Source organism: Lepisma saccharinum, chromosome 23 (genome assembly GCF_977018435.1).
Source record: "Lepisma saccharinum chromosome 23, izLepSacc3.1, whole genome shotgun sequence".
NCBI lineage: Eukaryota > Metazoa > Arthropoda > Insecta > Zygentoma > Lepismatidae > Lepisma > Lepisma saccharinum.
In genome coordinates, this window is record NC_139251.1 from 48,842,955 (window position 1) to 48,860,404 (window position 17,450).

The 17,450-nt window shown below is 35.7% G+C and overlaps 1 protein-coding gene across 1 annotated transcript in view; it reads right to left on the reverse strand.

Moving 5' to 3' along the window:
• Positions 1 to 17,450, reverse strand: part of LOC146005334 (sodium-coupled monocarboxylate transporter 1-like) — a 77,722-nt gene continuing 60,272 nt past the window's right edge. The window contains exons 9-15 of the mRNA XM_083144504.1: positions 14,281 to 14,389; positions 10,135 to 10,244; positions 7,276 to 7,453; positions 4,317 to 4,403; positions 2,269 to 2,438; positions 1,836 to 2,058; positions 1 to 149 (exon numbers count right to left, since the gene is read on the reverse strand). Of these exons, the coding sequence (XP_083000630.1) occupies positions 51 to 149; positions 1,836 to 2,058; positions 2,269 to 2,438; positions 4,317 to 4,403; positions 7,276 to 7,453; positions 10,135 to 10,244; positions 14,281 to 14,389 (976 nt within the window). The 3' untranslated portion in view covers positions 1 to 50. The remainder of the gene's footprint in view (positions 150 to 1,835; positions 2,059 to 2,268; positions 2,439 to 4,316; positions 4,404 to 7,275; positions 7,454 to 10,134; positions 10,245 to 14,280; positions 14,390 to 17,450) is intronic.

Genomic DNA, 17,450 nt, shown 5'->3' on the forward strand with positions numbered 1-17,450 from the left:
TTTTAAAGACGGATAATGCATATATATTTTACAAAATAACGACAATGTTATTAGCTAGATGTACCCATCGTTTGCACAATATTCTTCTCCATTGTTGGAGCGTACGAAGTTAGCATAACTCCAGGCTCGTCACTCTGTAGATGAGAGTTCTGGAAAGAGGAAAATGAAACAAAGTTCACTGTTAAGGTAAAGGAATTCTGAACAAAAATTACAAACATTGTAGTTACTCTTCAATAGGTTGCTAGTTTGATTGTATAAATTGAACTGCATTTAAATGTTTAAAGAGACATTTCGATCACTAATATTCAATGATTCCAATTTTTAAATCTGTTTCCATTCACTCATTTGGATACAGAGTAATTCTAATTGCATACGAAAATTCATTTACGGGTTTGTATAACTAGAATAGCAGGACAACCATATAGTGCTCGTTATAAAATTGAAATGCCATATTCCTAAAAAATCACGACGTATTGTCATATTTATTATCCTTATTTCATAAATTCGACTTTTAATGTACAGAAGATTTTCAACTTTTATTGTAATTTATGGTTTAGTACATCTATTAGCAAATACGGATTTTCCCTTCACAATTTTATATCTCGCTCAATATGTCCAATATCCGAGTTAGAGTCCAGGTCTATGGTCATATGGTGGAAGCGCCGGGGCTGCTTCCACCGTTAGAAAAGTTCCCGGATTTGAACCGGCCGGGGATCGAACCCGGGACCTTCAGCATGGTAGTCAGACGCGTTACCGACTGAGCACTAGTTTTCATTTTTAAAAATATACTTAAATAAAGACGAGATCCAACTTAAAACATACCGCCCCATCTGTCTCATGAACGTACTGGGATAAATACTAGAAAACATATTAATAAAACTACTTGTAGAATTTCTAGCTCTAAGAAATAGTACAACTAACCAATACGGGTTGACCAGGGAAAGATCTATTGAGCCCAGGTTTCGTCCATAGAGATGATCCTTGCAAGGAGTCTACACCTTGCCTCTGGTATCGGTTGAACAAGTCCTGTGCAAGTGCATAGTGACGGAATTTTTGCACCTTGGTTATTTAGTGGAGTGTCGAACGATTCATTGAATGTGAAGTAAGTTTTTGTGTCAGGCACCTGCACCCGCGGCTAATTCATGCGCAGTTCATTGACGTTCCATCTTAAGTAGTAAAGCAAGGAGCTGAAATCTGTTTTGGTTAGTTTGTTGTTGTCTTGAACAGGGGGGCGGTCATGAGCAATACCCATTCTTTTCAGAAACACTTCCACCAATTTCGCCACTCTACCCTCCGGCAACGCTGCATCACCCAATTCCTCATGCAGTCCCTGGCACAGATAAGGGCATATCCTTATCTGTGCCCTGGCAACAATCTTGTGCGCTCCAACCACGTGCCTCTTCAATTTTCATCCAAGTGCGTTGTTCTTGTTTTGTGAATATATTGTTAGGACACTTGCATACCCCCCTCTACTTCACGGCACTGCAGCAGTTGGCTGTATAACACACAGCCGTTTCAACATTCCAAACTTCCTCGTCTAACCTTCTGTTATCAGCTACGGCTAATCCGTGACTCACAGACTCACGAATCACACGTGACAGCCGTGTTGCCACTAATTTCTATGCAGCCCTTCTACACAAACGTTTCTGGAATAATCGACTGGCATGCAACATTCTCAATCGGCCCATCAAGCTCACCTATATTCTCCGTTACTATTTGATTTTCTGGACATTCTTACAGTACACAACCTCTATTGCGGGCACCCAGACACACACACACAAATGAAGCACACAGACAAAAACAAAAAGTATATTTTGTTTTAAATTTTCGTTTACCTTGCTTTCGCATTTGTAATCAGGTAGTTTCAGAGCTGTTCTTATCCTTTTCGGCAATACAGAGAAGAACCATATTGCTGTAGGAGACAGCAAATCTGGATTTACACTTCTAGGGTCTTCAAATTTCGTCAGGAAACTTACAGCAATGCCAACCACTATAGTTGTGGACATACCCAATCCTGCATACCATAGGTAGGATATTTTATACAAAGGGAAAACGTCCCTGAAATAGGAGAACGGCATATTTTACAATTTGCATTAAACCTTTTGTTAAAAATAATTATAAAAAACTAAAATATTACTTTATATGAAACTGCATTGTTAACATTACAAAAAGTGACATTGTACATTTAATTTTATAACTTACAACGGAGTTTGCTTGCAGACAGCGTATCATTACGCTGGCAAATTTACAGAAATGTGTTGTATTTACCCACTGGGAGGAGTCTGTGTAATGGGGGTCAGTGACACATTGCACGCACAGCCGTCCACAGACAAAGGTTTTCTTGGATACACAATTAATCCTCCTTCTCTTGCGATTTGAGCGTTGATTGCAATCCAGAATACGAAAAGCATGCTGACAATCACTCCAGTCGAGGCCCCCTGATAAAAGTATAAACGACATTGCTATGAAAAAATATTCCCTTCTAACAGATAGGCTAGGCTACATATAGTTTTACACACTGAATATTATGTAGAATATATTATTGTTTTGGAGCTTGTAAGTTACGCTACATCTTTTATTTCAAACAATTTCTCATCAGTTAATTTATTGAAGGTAAAAAGTTTAAAATGTGTTAGAAAAATACACTTTTAAAGATTCATTATAAATTGCGGCAAAAGCGAAGTATTGAAGATCAGGCTCGTTTGCATATTCTTATGTGGTACGATACTTTCAGAAAATAAAATCTAAAAAAAAATTCCTCAATACTTTCTTCGATAGATCTCTTTAAATTATAACTATGTGAAGTAACACATTTTCTTTCACAGACTATAAATTATACGAATTAAGAATACCTATCAAATCTTTATATGTTCTGAAGTTATGAGCTTTGGCAATGCTGTATATTTGTCATACGTTTATTGAATTGAATACTTGTTCGCTATATTTTAATTATTGTATTGTATTCGTAAACTTGTAAGTAACCTAACTTGTAAGTAACCTCAATATTAATTAACAATCGCAATACATATAATATATTTTTTAAAATGAGACAATTAAGATATTTAACCAAAATCTGCATTTATTTGACATATAATTCACTTGTTAATTTTTACTTTTGTATAATGATTGCAGTTAGGAGAATATCTCTAATCCATTGAAATTAGTCGAGAGATTACGGCGGTAGACGTTGTTTGGATGGTAGGATGCATGATACAATTCAGCATTTTGTCACTATCATTTGACAACTATACTAACTTTGTAGAACTGTGTACACTGGAAAAGAGATAAGGAATTGTTGCTTTTCCTGTTCATTGGTTAGTTTCTTTACATATTTCTTTTCAAATTTTTATTTTTAATGTAAGTGGCAGTATTATAAAAGTTATTACAAATATACAAATTTATAATTAGTAAAAACAATGTCAACAAAGAAAAGGAACGTCAATAACATTCTGTACTGCACCTAATAAAATACAACTCTAGACTTTAATCATTAGAATACGCATTTCATTTTTTATTTTAAAAATGCCTTCTATATTGCATACATTATACATTTTTACATTTATTACATTATACAAAGTTACAATATGCCTCTCTTATGTCAGTTATGAGTAGGCTATATCATAGTCGTCATCAATATTCTATCATGAATGACATTTCTTCAGAAGTAAAATACTATCATTCACATATTAAATGGAAACATAATCCAATCTTAATGGAAAGACGGTCTCCGCTAAATGTGTCAAGGAACTCGCTAAAAATTTTGGGACTATGTCACTGGTTTTATCCTTAATACAGTACAATTATGCACGAAAATATGAATACAGCAACTTTTAATGAATGCTTCAACAGTAAACTGATTCAATATTTACAGGTGTAACACTTGAAAAGACGTGTATATATTTTTATTTTCAAATATTATTTTCCCTAACTTGCCTTTTATGAAATAGAATTAAGCTAAGATAAAATGAGATGCAGCAGGTAATATCCATGAATTTTATTCAAGTATTACCTTCAACAGATCATAATTTAATTATCACGCATATGGTAAAGAGTTATTATCAACTAGTATTGGAATGCATTTTCTTTCTGGTGTCAGTAAAAATTAACGAGATTGTAAATAAAACTATTGTATGAAATATAATTTTTGGCAACAAAATTAAAAACACAGATCCACATATTTAACGATTTTCTTTCGATATATATTATATCTCCAAAATTTTGCTGGTGATACAATTTGTTATGCTATTTTGTCTCCAAAACGACACAAACATATATGTTTGATATTTCACATTAACAAAAGATTCATGTATACTTACTTTGGAGTTGCACCAAGGATAGAACATACCCAGCGTAAATAAACCACCTAAGGTACCACATACCATACCAGTCACGGTGAGCACCATCTGAAAAAAATAATGAGAAAAAAATTTTATAATTCAATATTACAGTAAGCTGGCCTAGGATTCGCTGCTCGATCCTCTGCAATTTTGATGCAACTTCTACAGGTTGTGCAATTGTATCCCACATGGAGACCTGCAAAGTTTGAGGTTCATAAATCGTTTGCTTGTGGCGTTATGGGATGATCAGTGAAAGCCCTTTTTTTTTCAAAAATATGAAAGTTGCGATAAATTCGCCCCAAATTATAAGCAAGCTGTAACTTCTGAATAAATTGCCTTGAGATGCTGGAGTTTCTACAGTGCTTGATCCGTGGACATGTCATAAAGCTGTTCACGTCGTATGTATACTGTCTGCTCAAATACTTATTGAATTATCCATCCCTAATTATCTCCCCACAAAATTTAGTTCATAAATTTGAATCCATTTTCAGAGGGATACTCAAAACTGATACTTCTAATTTGATCATTCTTAGTAAGACTGGAGAGAACGCATCCAAGTTGTCTATAAACCTTGTAATATAATTAAGCCTTGTTTCCATATTTAAAAACACTAAGTTTCTGACCAAGGCAGTTTAAGATAAAAACACTTAACAGCTAACGTTTCGACCCTGTATCAGGGTCTTCCTCAGACGAAGAACTAAACCATTTTTTTTTCGTCTGAGGAAGACCCTGATACAGGGTGGAAACGTTACCTGTTAAGTGTTTTTATCTTAATAAACTGCCTTGGTCAGCAACTTAGTGTTTTCTATAAACCTTGTGTTTAAATTCGGCATCTAGACGACATTTTTGTTTTCAAAATGGTAGAATTTATATTTTTATATCGTTTGTTTCTCGGCTATTTAAAAAGTGGCCTTCACAGAAGCAGCCCTGGCGCCCCAAATAAACATCTGATGACTCCGAAACTTTGTAGGCCTCCATGTAGAATACCTGCGCACAAGCTGGAGAAGTTTAATCAAAATTACAGAGGGTTGAACAGAGACCATATCTGAATTTAGGCCACTTGATGTTGTTAGTAGCCAATATCGGTGTACAGTAAGTATGGTAAAATGAATTAAGTCTGTATCTACGTTAACATAAGCTATGTGGGATTCAGCTTTAAATTATTTTCTACAACTAACATTTTTCGAATTTCTTGTATGTCGACAAGTCCAAAACATACAAATACTTCTCGTATGCATTTGACCGATTTGTGCACGGTGAAACTTGCAAGTCATGATTAATTTGATTCACAAATTGTTCACCTAGTTCTTTATCCATTGGGTGGAAAATCATCAAATTAGAAATAATATTGTTTTTGTTCAAGCAAACCTTTACGCAACTAAACAATATCAATGTATATCATTATAATGTAGTACCGGGTGTTCCGTTCAAATCGCCCTAATTTCAATTAATCGTAGAGATGAAACTATGAATGATAAAGCAATGAAATTTCAGAGAATTGAAGAAAACTCATAAATTTTATTTTCCACACATTAATACACCTCCACATGTGCCCCATTGGTAGCACGAACAATAGCCAGTTTGTATTCAACTTCTTGCCATGTTCTCTCAAACATGTCCCCTGTTACTGTTGCAATCGTATCACGTATGCGGGTTCTTAACTCTGGGATGTTATTCACTGGAGTCGCAAACACACGATCCTTGACGTAACCCCAGAGGAAGAAGTCCAGCGGAGTGAGGTCAGGTCGAATTTCTTCCACTTTTTTCTCCGACACACGACGGTGAGCTCCACCAGATTGTTTTAGGACACTGCCGGTTGTTAGAAACTTACTAAACCACAGCCTAATAGATTTAGCATCAGGTGCAACTCCTCCGTACACTTGTCTGAAATTTCGTTACGTTGCAATCACAGATTTTGTCTCAGCATACCACACCACTGCTTACGCACGTTGTTGACCAGTCGCCATTTTTTATATATGCGACCGTGGCGCTGCGTTGTGAGCAAACGGACAACTTCAAGTCATGAAAACAAAACTTGAAAATCTGGCCTTTCATTTGGTGTTACAGTTATTTCACAATTCATCGTACTTCGTTCACAGTAATTAATTGAAATTAGGGAGATTTGAACGGAACACACTGTATATTGCGTAAGGAATATTTCAGTATCGATACAATGCACAAGCATCATCCCTGAAAGGCTACAAAGCAAACGTTCATAATAAGGAGAATCGAGGATCCTGTCACTATCTCCAGTACTGCCCTCCCACTATTTGTATCTTTTGAGCTTTTCCCCTTCTTCCTAATACGAGCAGAATTTCTGTCTAAAGCGGTCGATAGCAATAAGTGATGAGATAGCAATCAAAAATACAAAAAGAACAACCAAAGACCATTGCCAGCAAGTGGGCATAGAAAAGGACCACCTACCGAGGCGCTCGAAAATATCTTAGAATGAAAAAAAAATCGAAATTAATTCAAGCCACTGCACTGGCGCTTACACGATGATTATTGTTGTGTAAAAATCTATATATTTTATATATATTTTTAACCTTTGCAAAATATTCCCTATCATATAGAGCCTAAAATTGCTTCCAAATATAGCGAGAATATGGTCAAGAATAACATTTCACTAAATACGATTGCTTTATGATCATTCATTCCTGATTTGATTTCTTCAATTTAACATTTTTCCAATGTCATTCTTTCCTAATATATAATTTAAGTACCTTGTACGTTAGTCTTTAATTGCACTTCTAATAGACCTACCTGTACATGGAATAAGTAAAGACGTTTCCAAATCAAAGAGGTATGCTTCTCCAATAATGTCTTGCATAAAATGCCTGATATTAAACAGACATTCTACAAGGATTTATACATATTTCATCTTTTACAAAATATTCCCACCGAAACATAGCAAATAATTATAATGCAAGTAGCTTACCTGATTTAATACTCCAAAATAGGGAACCAGGAAAACCATTGCAAAGCAGAGAACTCCATATAAAACGGAAACCCACTTAGCGAACCTCAGGACCTTTTCCTCCGGCATTTTCCACTTGAATGCTACGAAGTCCTCCATAGTGATGGTAGCCAGTGAATTGAGTATGGTTGACAAGGTGCTACGAAATAATTTATGGATTTAAACTATTACACATTGTATTCCTATATTTATGCTCATGTTATACTGTGGAATTCATTTGTTGCAAAATCTACGTCCACATATTGTTTATGCAAATGTATTCAAATATTTCTTAAAGGCCAAGGAAAATTTCAGTTTTGTTGTACATTAAATTTTTTTTGAACTTACGACTAATTAATGTACACCAAACAACGCAAACACTCAAGCATACAGAGTGTACATGTGTGTATATATATATATATATATGATAACACTGGCCAACTCACGTTTTGGTGCCTCAAATGCTAGACCTGTTTCTGGGTATATTTGGCCTGCTGATTCTAAAAATGGCATCAATTTTCCCCTATCAGCTCTAGTTTTTGAGATACAGTACATGTGCCATATGACACTCTTCGTTCTGCTCGTCCATAATAAATATATAAAAAATCAGGATACTTTAACGTGGTGTTTAAATTAATGTATTTTTAGCTTGAAAAAAGCACATTAGAAATTAGAAGAAAACATACTACCTAAAAATCTACTTATTACATGCCAAAATCACAGATTTATGATTCAAAATGTCCAGGCATTTGACACATAAGAAGTTCATTTTGTAAGACTTCCGAGAGTGGGGTCTGCCAGGACAATACCCCATAAGATTCCAACAATAGTCTGCCATTCATCTGTGCGTCCCATTCTCCTTGGTATTTGGCTTACATTGTTTTTATGTCCTGGTGAAATCTTTCACCCTACTCTTCGCTTAAGATCACCAAGGTTCTCTGGAAAGTGATCTAAGTGACTGTGCAGATAATTGAGTTTAATACGAATGCTCGTACAGCCAAGCCTGTTGAAATGAAAGAGCATATCCTCTACTAAGTGTGTGTAGTTGTCTGCCTTCTTGTTGCCAAGAAAGTTTCTCATAAGAACGAATGAAGAGCAGGCACATGATTCGATTTCATTCATTGAAGATATAGAATGTGGTTAATTTTTATCCATCTTCAAGTCTACACAAATCGCCAATTGATGTTCTTGGTACTTCATCGTTTCCAATACTAAAGAGATGGTCTTGTAGCTTTCTATCATCCTGGCGGAGTGTCCGATCAAACTGGAAAAATGTTTGTTGCCGTTATTTTAAAGAACATTTTTAAAACTAAGTTTTAAAGTGTCAATGAAGAGAAACCAATTACTTGGGTTATATTCGGAAAGACCAATTTTCTTCAGAAGGCTTCCGATGTCATTGCAGAATACAAAGTTTTTGTCTTCGGTAAAGAATGGCAGCAAACCATTTTCTCTCGTTCTATAAAATGTAATTTTCGATCCAGGCTGAAGTACTTTCATTTCCTTTTATCTGGAGGCAAGCAATTCCGAAGACTTATTAGTAAGATTCACTGCCCCCCACCTTCTTTACTTTATGCGATATCAGACATGCGAGACCCATCCCCTGAGAGCTGTAGTAGTTCATGGAAAGGTGGAGCGGGTATCTGGGTGCAGAACAGGTCTCCTTGCTGAAGGCAGATCACGTAAGACCACTTGTCGCGATTATTACGATTGATGCCTGTGATATTAACAACACAAAAATAACAGTCATCAAAGTGGCTTTGGGTGCCCTCCACACCATTCGCACTCCAAATTTGATGCAGTTCCTCATTCCATTTGTCTTCTAGCGCAAATGCTCCGTACAAGATTTTCATACAATAAGCCCATGGCTTATTCTGATCTCCCTCCAAGCTTGACACCAAAATAACATAAACACGCTCTTTTCACAAACTCGGAAATAGGTTTCCGACTTGCTTTCAGTGTGTACTCCCCACAAATATAGCACAATACGTCGGGATAATTCAAGCAACTCCGCCCTGAAGTAGCCATAACGACTACAGTGTTCGATCCGATATAATGAAATGAAATAAGTGGGAATAGTTGTGAAACAAAACGTCAATTTGATTTAAAAAATATGAGTAGTTTAAATACAATAATTGCCAAGTAAAATAAGAAAGCTTGTCATGACATACCGATTCTGTAGAAGAGATATTTTTAAACTAAAATTGTATACATACATATCTATTATCATATATCCATATCTAAGAAACTATAGATGATGCAGTCTATAGAATGCAATTTTCGGAATCAGCGCCACCAAAAACTCCAGGAACAGGTCTAAAAACCAGGGCACCAAAAAAACAAAAAAAAACAACATTGTTTTTGTTGGGCAGTGTAATTTGTACTAAATTTTGCAATTTAGCTGAATGTACCCTTTTAATCACTTTCTCTTTCCAGAAATATTGTACTTCAACTTTGTAATCCAACTAAGGTTGTAGTCTTAATTGCCGGTACGCTATTGATATGAAATTCAAAACAGAATACTATTAACTCATTCTATAACTTATATGAGAAATAATTATACTCCATTTTCTTCAAATTATCTTAATGGAAAGTGTCTGTACTCAAGTAGAATGCGGAAAGTACGTTGTTTTATCTTCGTTACTACAACTTTAATCAGCTTGTTTTAATGTTTACTTACATTAAATCTGTGACTGCAAAGGTTTCATGTAGAAGCACTCCCAAGAACAAAAATATTCATGTTGTTTCAGCCACATTACTATTCCACCAAATACTTTATAGTTTATTTTAAATTTATAAATAAATAATGAACAGAGAAATATGAGTAAATATATATAGATTTACCTCAGAGAACCACTAAGTATTCCTGCAACAAAAAGTCCCACGAAGCCAGGATATTCTCCCATGACATCCATAACAAAGAAAGGAACGATTTGGTCTGGATTTTTAATTTTCTGAAAAAATTGTCATGGTGTGTATTAAAATTCAATTTATAAATTTTGCGCAACATAAACCAATGATTCTACAAAAAATAGAATGATTTGAATGGCTTCGTTCACAAAAGTCAACATTATATTGAAGCTGAACTCCACCCTGTAAGGAATGGTTACATAAATTTTGCACTTACAAAAATTTTGTACAAGTGAAAATTACCGAACCCTGTTTTCAAAGATCATTCGCTGTCGCATGAGTATGAGGAGAATAGAGGTAAATAAACATGGATGAGATGCTTGGAACAATTATATTCACGAAATATAGTTGATGTCGACTAAAGTTAAAACTATAAAGGTAGTATTTGAAACCAGCATATTTCATGTTTGTTTAATGATAAGCTTCAAAGACATGTTTTGATTAATTTGTTGTTGATTTTTAACAATCAATAACTGCAATATACAGACGAAATAAGAAAATAAGCATTTTTGTTTTGTACAAGGCAGTATTTTGAAATTTAAAAAAAACAGAAAGAATTTAATTATGAATGAAATCTGTATTCAGTTAATGTGTGATCATGTGATGCTATTTGTTGGTTTGATGGGCACACAGGTGAAAAGATCGAATTAATTTATAGGGTATTGCTATAGTATTATATACGAGTCTATCAGTTGTACAAATGCTGTGTCCGCAGTTCTAATAGTATATATGATATTGATAGTTTACGGGAAGCCAATCACGGTTTGCTCAAAGGCGTTATGTTCCAGATTGTGGTTACTAGTATTTAATTTTGAAGAGAAAACATGAAGTCTTACGAAAATTGAAGTATAAGCTGCACCCTTGCAAGATATAGCAAATCATTAGTATTTCATGTTATCTAAATCCCACTATCCAATTTGAAAGTTTAGAGTTATAACTGATGTCATAAATCCTTTCAAAAATAATACATCTCGAAATTGATGCTGCATCACGTTCCGTATTGCTTAAGCTATTCTCATAGAATATTGTCTAAGAAAATAACTGGCATGTGTAAACTTAAGTATGTGTAGGAAAAATTGTGATTGTAAAGGTTCTGAAATAAACCAGATTATGTTCAAGCTCCAGAAACTTTTTATTGGATTTGTAGCAATAAAACCTACAACGAGAACCAACATGAGTATGAACACAATCACCGGTCTTGAAGAATTTTGTTACATGAATGATGTGAGTGTTTTTTTATTTCTCATCCAGTACAGGAATCTGTAGCCTCTCTGCTCAAGAGCTATGTTGCAACATTAACGGTTTTTGAATAAGAAATACAGTGTGTAGGGTGTTAAAATAACTTCTTGAAGCGCGTACGGTAATTTTGTTTAACTTGATACCACTGAACTCCCATGCATTGTGTCAGTCGTTCTTTATTTAAAAATGTATTTATTCCTTGTAGGAACCGAGGCAGTGTAGTACGACCTGTCGTGTGCAACAGTTTATGAGAAAGCACTGCAATAAGCGAGACTTTTCAGATTTTCAAAGCTACGATTTTTGTTTTTGGCGGTTAATTGAGCAATCGGTAACAAAGATGGTCGCATTATTTGTTGAATCCATGACAATAGTTACATTTTTATGGTTTTCATAAATCATGGATACACATCATCAGCGAAGTAGTATAGTGAACAAATACCAATATTAAGTATGGGAAACCCCGAACGTTCAAGAGAGTTTAGCAAAGAATAGTAGAATTACAGCAGCAAAAGCACGAGTAAGAGTTTAACTCAATGAGCATTCAGAAGCTCATGTCATTTTACACAAAATAAGTCCAACGAGATTCTCATAATCTCAACGGCAGGGCTGAAGTTTCTGAACCTCTGATTACGAAAAACAATACTGTAGTTAGAAAAAGACTCGATTACTCGCAAATCAAGTTGTTCTGATGAAATGTCTTTCTCATAGTTTCCTACTTCAATTAGGATTTGTGTATGGAGAACGCTGAGAAAGGCCTAAGCTACTGACTGCCTGATTACTTCTGTGAAACATTGAGGACGATCTGTGTATGCCATAGCTTTTTGAGCTCAAACATTCTTGAGGAACATATTTTCTGCACTTGTTACAGTGTCTTCCGACAGATGAGAGAATATCAGCTTTCCTCTAGCATTCTAATCCCACTAATTGAAGTGTTGTTAATACCTGCTTGTTTAGAGTTGTCTGATATATCCCTCTTTTAACCCTTAATGATGGTGATATTTTTCTCGGAACGTTCGTTTTCCCAATCTTATTTTCCCCCTCTCAGAACCAGAATACTTAAAAATGTCGGCTGGTTTTGTTCAGCAAGTTTGTTATCTTTGTGATTCTGTGATTGATATTTACAAGAATTTTTAAGCATCTGTCACTAAACACTGTATTTGTAACTACCTCAAGAATGAAGTAAAGAAGTTTAATAATATCATTATTTGTTTCCGTCTCTCTCTCTCTCTCTCTGTTTCTCTCTCTCTCTTTGCATTACCTTGGATTGATTGATTTGGTGTTTTAAGTCCACTTTATGCACAATAAGGCTAATCGTAACTGGACCTACAGTTAAAAGTGGATCCGAAGCCCTATGTGCCTCCACAGGGAATCAACCCGGGATCCCTTGATTACAAGGCTACCACTGCGCCATTGGGGAGGCCCTTTTTACAGTGCCTACTAGGCAATGAAAAAGTAATGCTTCCACCATTACCATTACCATTACCATTATCTTTGGTATCGACTTTGCAGCTGATTTAACTTCTTCAAATTTCTTTAATCTGAAACCATTCAGGCTGTCCCCTAGAGGCCCAAACAGACAGAAATCAGAAGGAGGAAAATCATGGATCTACGAGGGCGGATGAGGCACCACAGCCCACCCGAGTTTGGTGATTGTTTAGGTTTGAAGAAAGATGTATGTGGTCGTGCATTATCGTGATGCATCTTTGTGGAATGGATGTCTGTCTGATGCCTCCTTCAGCTTCTTTAAGTCTATTGACATATATATCGCTTGTGGTTGTTTGACTCGCAGTCAAAAAAGTCAATGCAAATAACGCCCGGTGTTACACAACGCATCAGCCAAGTTGCCGGTTTTCATCGGTGACTGGTGTTAACGAACGACCACTCGTCGGCCTTTTTGCTGATTGCGTTTCTCCTCCTTGAAAGATCTTTACACAAGGCCACACATTCCTGATGTCCACTACAGCACTTCAATAATCCTTGAACAGCCAAAAATGGATATCCTTAGGTCAGAAACAATCGTTCGTCAGACATTCAATGACAGCTCGTTGTTTTAGCCTAATATTTCTAGTTCTAAGAAGTCAATCTGTAAAAAAATAGTTCTTTCTTGAGTTTTTGTTTCAAGTCCACCTTATGAACAGAAGGGCTACTGGTGAATTGGGCCTACAATTTAAAGTAGGATCCGAACAAGTATTTGCGTCCACTCGATTACAAGGCGATGTCACCATGGGAGAGACCCCAAGAAAGGGGATATATAAATAGGTAAGGACATGTCTATACCATCGTACGTAGACATTCATATTTATTCTATTTGATCAGAAATTTGAAACATGGAGGCAATATATTATTGTGCTGATGCAATAATTTCTCGCGTAAGTAATTCACAAGAAAGTAAAAGTTGCATTGTGTTAACAGAAACAGAATATTAAGAAGGTTCTTCTGTAAACTCGGCCTTATTTGGTGCACTGGGACTGATGTCTTATGGGGAACCTTATATGTATAGCTGGTTTACAACCCAGTCGCCATTGTTATTCTCCTAAGGAAATAATATTTCAATAAGTGACATCGGCAACTCAGAGGGCATACTTTATTCTATTTATCATAATTTTCACAAGACAAAATACTTCGTTAAGCGCCCATCCGACGCCAGTTAATTGGCTGCACACTGGCTCATGTGTAATTGTCATTGCTGCGCCTCCAGCTATCTGGAGCTCACAGAATTACGGGAAGCTTTCTGAATTATTCCAATATTAACCTCAGGACAGGTAGGTGGGTCTCGTTTGGCGCATGTAACTTATGTTCTGTATTTATTATAATATGCACAATAACCAACATTATAATTACCTTAGATAATAAGGGATCACAAGTATAGTACTTTGCAAATACAAGTATTCCTATGAAGCACGTAAGCAAGTAGAGGAGAGATGCTATCACACCATAAATTACCATGGTCCTGAAAAGATTTAAATCTCTTTATAAAAGCAAACTTATAGTTAAATTATGCAACAATTTATCAGATGAATTATTATATAGAATACGTTACAAACTTTATATGTAGGGTAAATCCGGGAGAGTTTGTTTAACAATCGCTATAATTTTGTTATTTATATTTGAACCATAGTATTTTGGCGATATATGCTAACCATAAATAATGTTATAAATGTGAATGGAACAGACACATATTATTAAAAAAAGTAAAGAGAAAATATGCCAGTGGTCCATCTATCCCATATCACCCTGAGTTAGGTGATCCATGCTAAATGGGAGAGATGGAGCATATAAAATTGAGAGCAGGAATAGAACAACACATTGGTATTAAATACTATTTTATCAGTATAGTATATTTGAGGTATTTCTTTCATATATATAAAAAAATTTGTGACAAAATAAAGTATGTGATCAAAATTTTAATTACATTTTAATTATTTTAATTTGTAAGTTACAGATTTCTTCTTTCCACACAAGCTGCAATTTTGATCATATTATTTTGCAGTTGTCATGTAGCCAATAAGAAGAAACTTGTTTTGTCTTAACGTGTTTGATTTTCCTTCTAACACAAGTCACATTTATTTTGAAACTTTGTGCAGTTATCGTGTAGCCAACTGGAACACATAAAACATCAAATCCAGTCTCCATCGCGACTAGTAGTATAAATACACACACACACACATATATATATACACAAGCACACACACACAGACAAACATGCACCTTATACACACAGACAAATACACAAGCATGCGTTACTGCACGGGCATCTTACATAAACAGTACTTATTTAAAAAATAAACGCTTTAGATGAATTGGATGACCGAAGTACCATTCATAAAAATACTAAATTATCAATAATTTCCCGAAAACTGACTTCTTACACATATACCAAATGGTGCATCACTCCCTTGGCAACGTGGTCCGGGATAGATTTACCAGGCAGCCATGACGGCACAGTTAGTGCCACCAACGTTTCGAAACAGATCAACGATTGACTGATATAATTTTCACATTGTATGAAAACTGGTTCAAAAATGTTATCAGATAACGTGCACAATACCATGCCTTGTAAATAGTGATAAACTTCCCAACTGATTTCAATTTAGATGGTATATTGGCTACAATAATTGCTCAATGAACACAAAACCAATATAGTGTGTCAACATTCTCCGCCATTACCAGTCAAATTCGTCATCGGTGCATTGTAGCAGTAAGTTCAGAGATAACGAACTAGTCCATATTACCCTCTGGCCCATTTAACCCTCTGGTCCATCTCTCCCGGAATTATCCAATATGCATATACATCTGGGACATTGCATGACATGTTACCCCTGCATTTTCATTTTTAAAATGAAATGCAACTCTGTAAAGTTATTCAAGCTTGTGTGCCAACAATCTAAAGTTGTCATTTGAATAGAGACTCAAGTATAAAACATAATTTGCTTGGTAGTACGGATATTACACATTGTTTATTTAACCGGGTTTAATTGTTTAATTTTTATTTTGTATTGTGTCCCACCAGTGACACCAGAAAGTATTTAATTTCCGATTTTACTGTTACCTTTCATCTTCAACATCACCAGAATATTCAAGGGTCAATAACTTCCTCACTTGGTCTTAAATAATTTATTTTGCATCATTTGTAAGGTCACAGGAATTAAAATACAGTTCTTATCAAAATAAACTTATTTTGTCCCTACCCGTGATAGACAAATGTTCACATATCTATAAAACTGTGTAGGTATTCTAAGGGTAGTTATGCTTAATAAGCAGTTTACAATCCATACCAGCTAACTGTAGACCAGGTGAACGAGAACAAGTCTCTGCGCAAGTACTTACGCGAGACGGATCCACCAATGAACAGTGAGAGAAACGGGATTGTGTAATCGGCGACGGGAGTTTTCCCGATTTCCTCCAGCGTTGCAAACTTTTGAAAATCATAATACCGAACGCACATGGCAAACGGACTGTATTCTTGTCTCCAGGTCCGTACGATTGTACGATTGGTTTAAGAATTTCTAGGGAAATATTAGGGATAAAACTGCAATATCAAATTTTCACAAGCCGTGCATTTAGCGTACGGGCTAAGGTCTGGACCTTACGTCCGTACATGCATGGTCAGGACCGTACGGTTGGAAACGCTGTGCTTTGACCACTCGATTGTTAGGCCAAGGTGGAACCATAATGGTGTGTTCCAAGCGGCTTTCCATTTGAATTCAACTCAAAATTTTTAAATGGGAAGGGAGTGATGTGATTTATTCGAATCAGGCTACAATTTCACGAAAAATGCAACGGTGAAGGTCTTTCCACCTATCTTTAATAAGGAATAGTTATCACTGCATGACTGTAACAAGTGTCTTATTTTTCAGTTGTGAGAAAACGCGTAGGGAAAGCATCGAGATCATACTGCTGTCTGGGGAGAGAATTTCACCTACCATTGGAAATCATCTTAATGAACTAAATCCCCAATGACATCCAGTGTCGCATGTGACAGTTGCACAATGGTTCCAAAAGGACAGGATCAGTTAACAACGGGCGACGATCAAAACGTCCCAGAAATTCCACCGATCGTCTAGGATAAGTAGAAAAATTTGTATCACCTTCCTAGGTGAATAACAGTTGTTACTGCAAGCATTACATTTTTGACATGCAAGACTATTTAATGCATGTTTCGGATTATTTTATTACCTAATTTAAACAATGAAGAGGTTTTCTCGGGAAATCAACCAGAGGTCTCCGAGTTTTCGAGAGCTAACGTCACTCTCATCTTCAGCTCTCGAAAGCTCGGAAGCCTTTCCGGAAATCACTTGATAGATTGACCGAGAAAATAGCTTCATTATTCGCCGCCAGGAAAGCTTTAAGAATTAATGTAAACAGTCTGGATATATTGATACAATGCGTGTGTTCCTTGGATTAAAGTTCTGATAATTGTTTCCAAGTTATCCAGTCTTGAAAGTTAGTTCAGAGGCTCATTTCTAAGATCTGGGTCACACTTTCTTCCATAATACTAAAATTATTTCTCA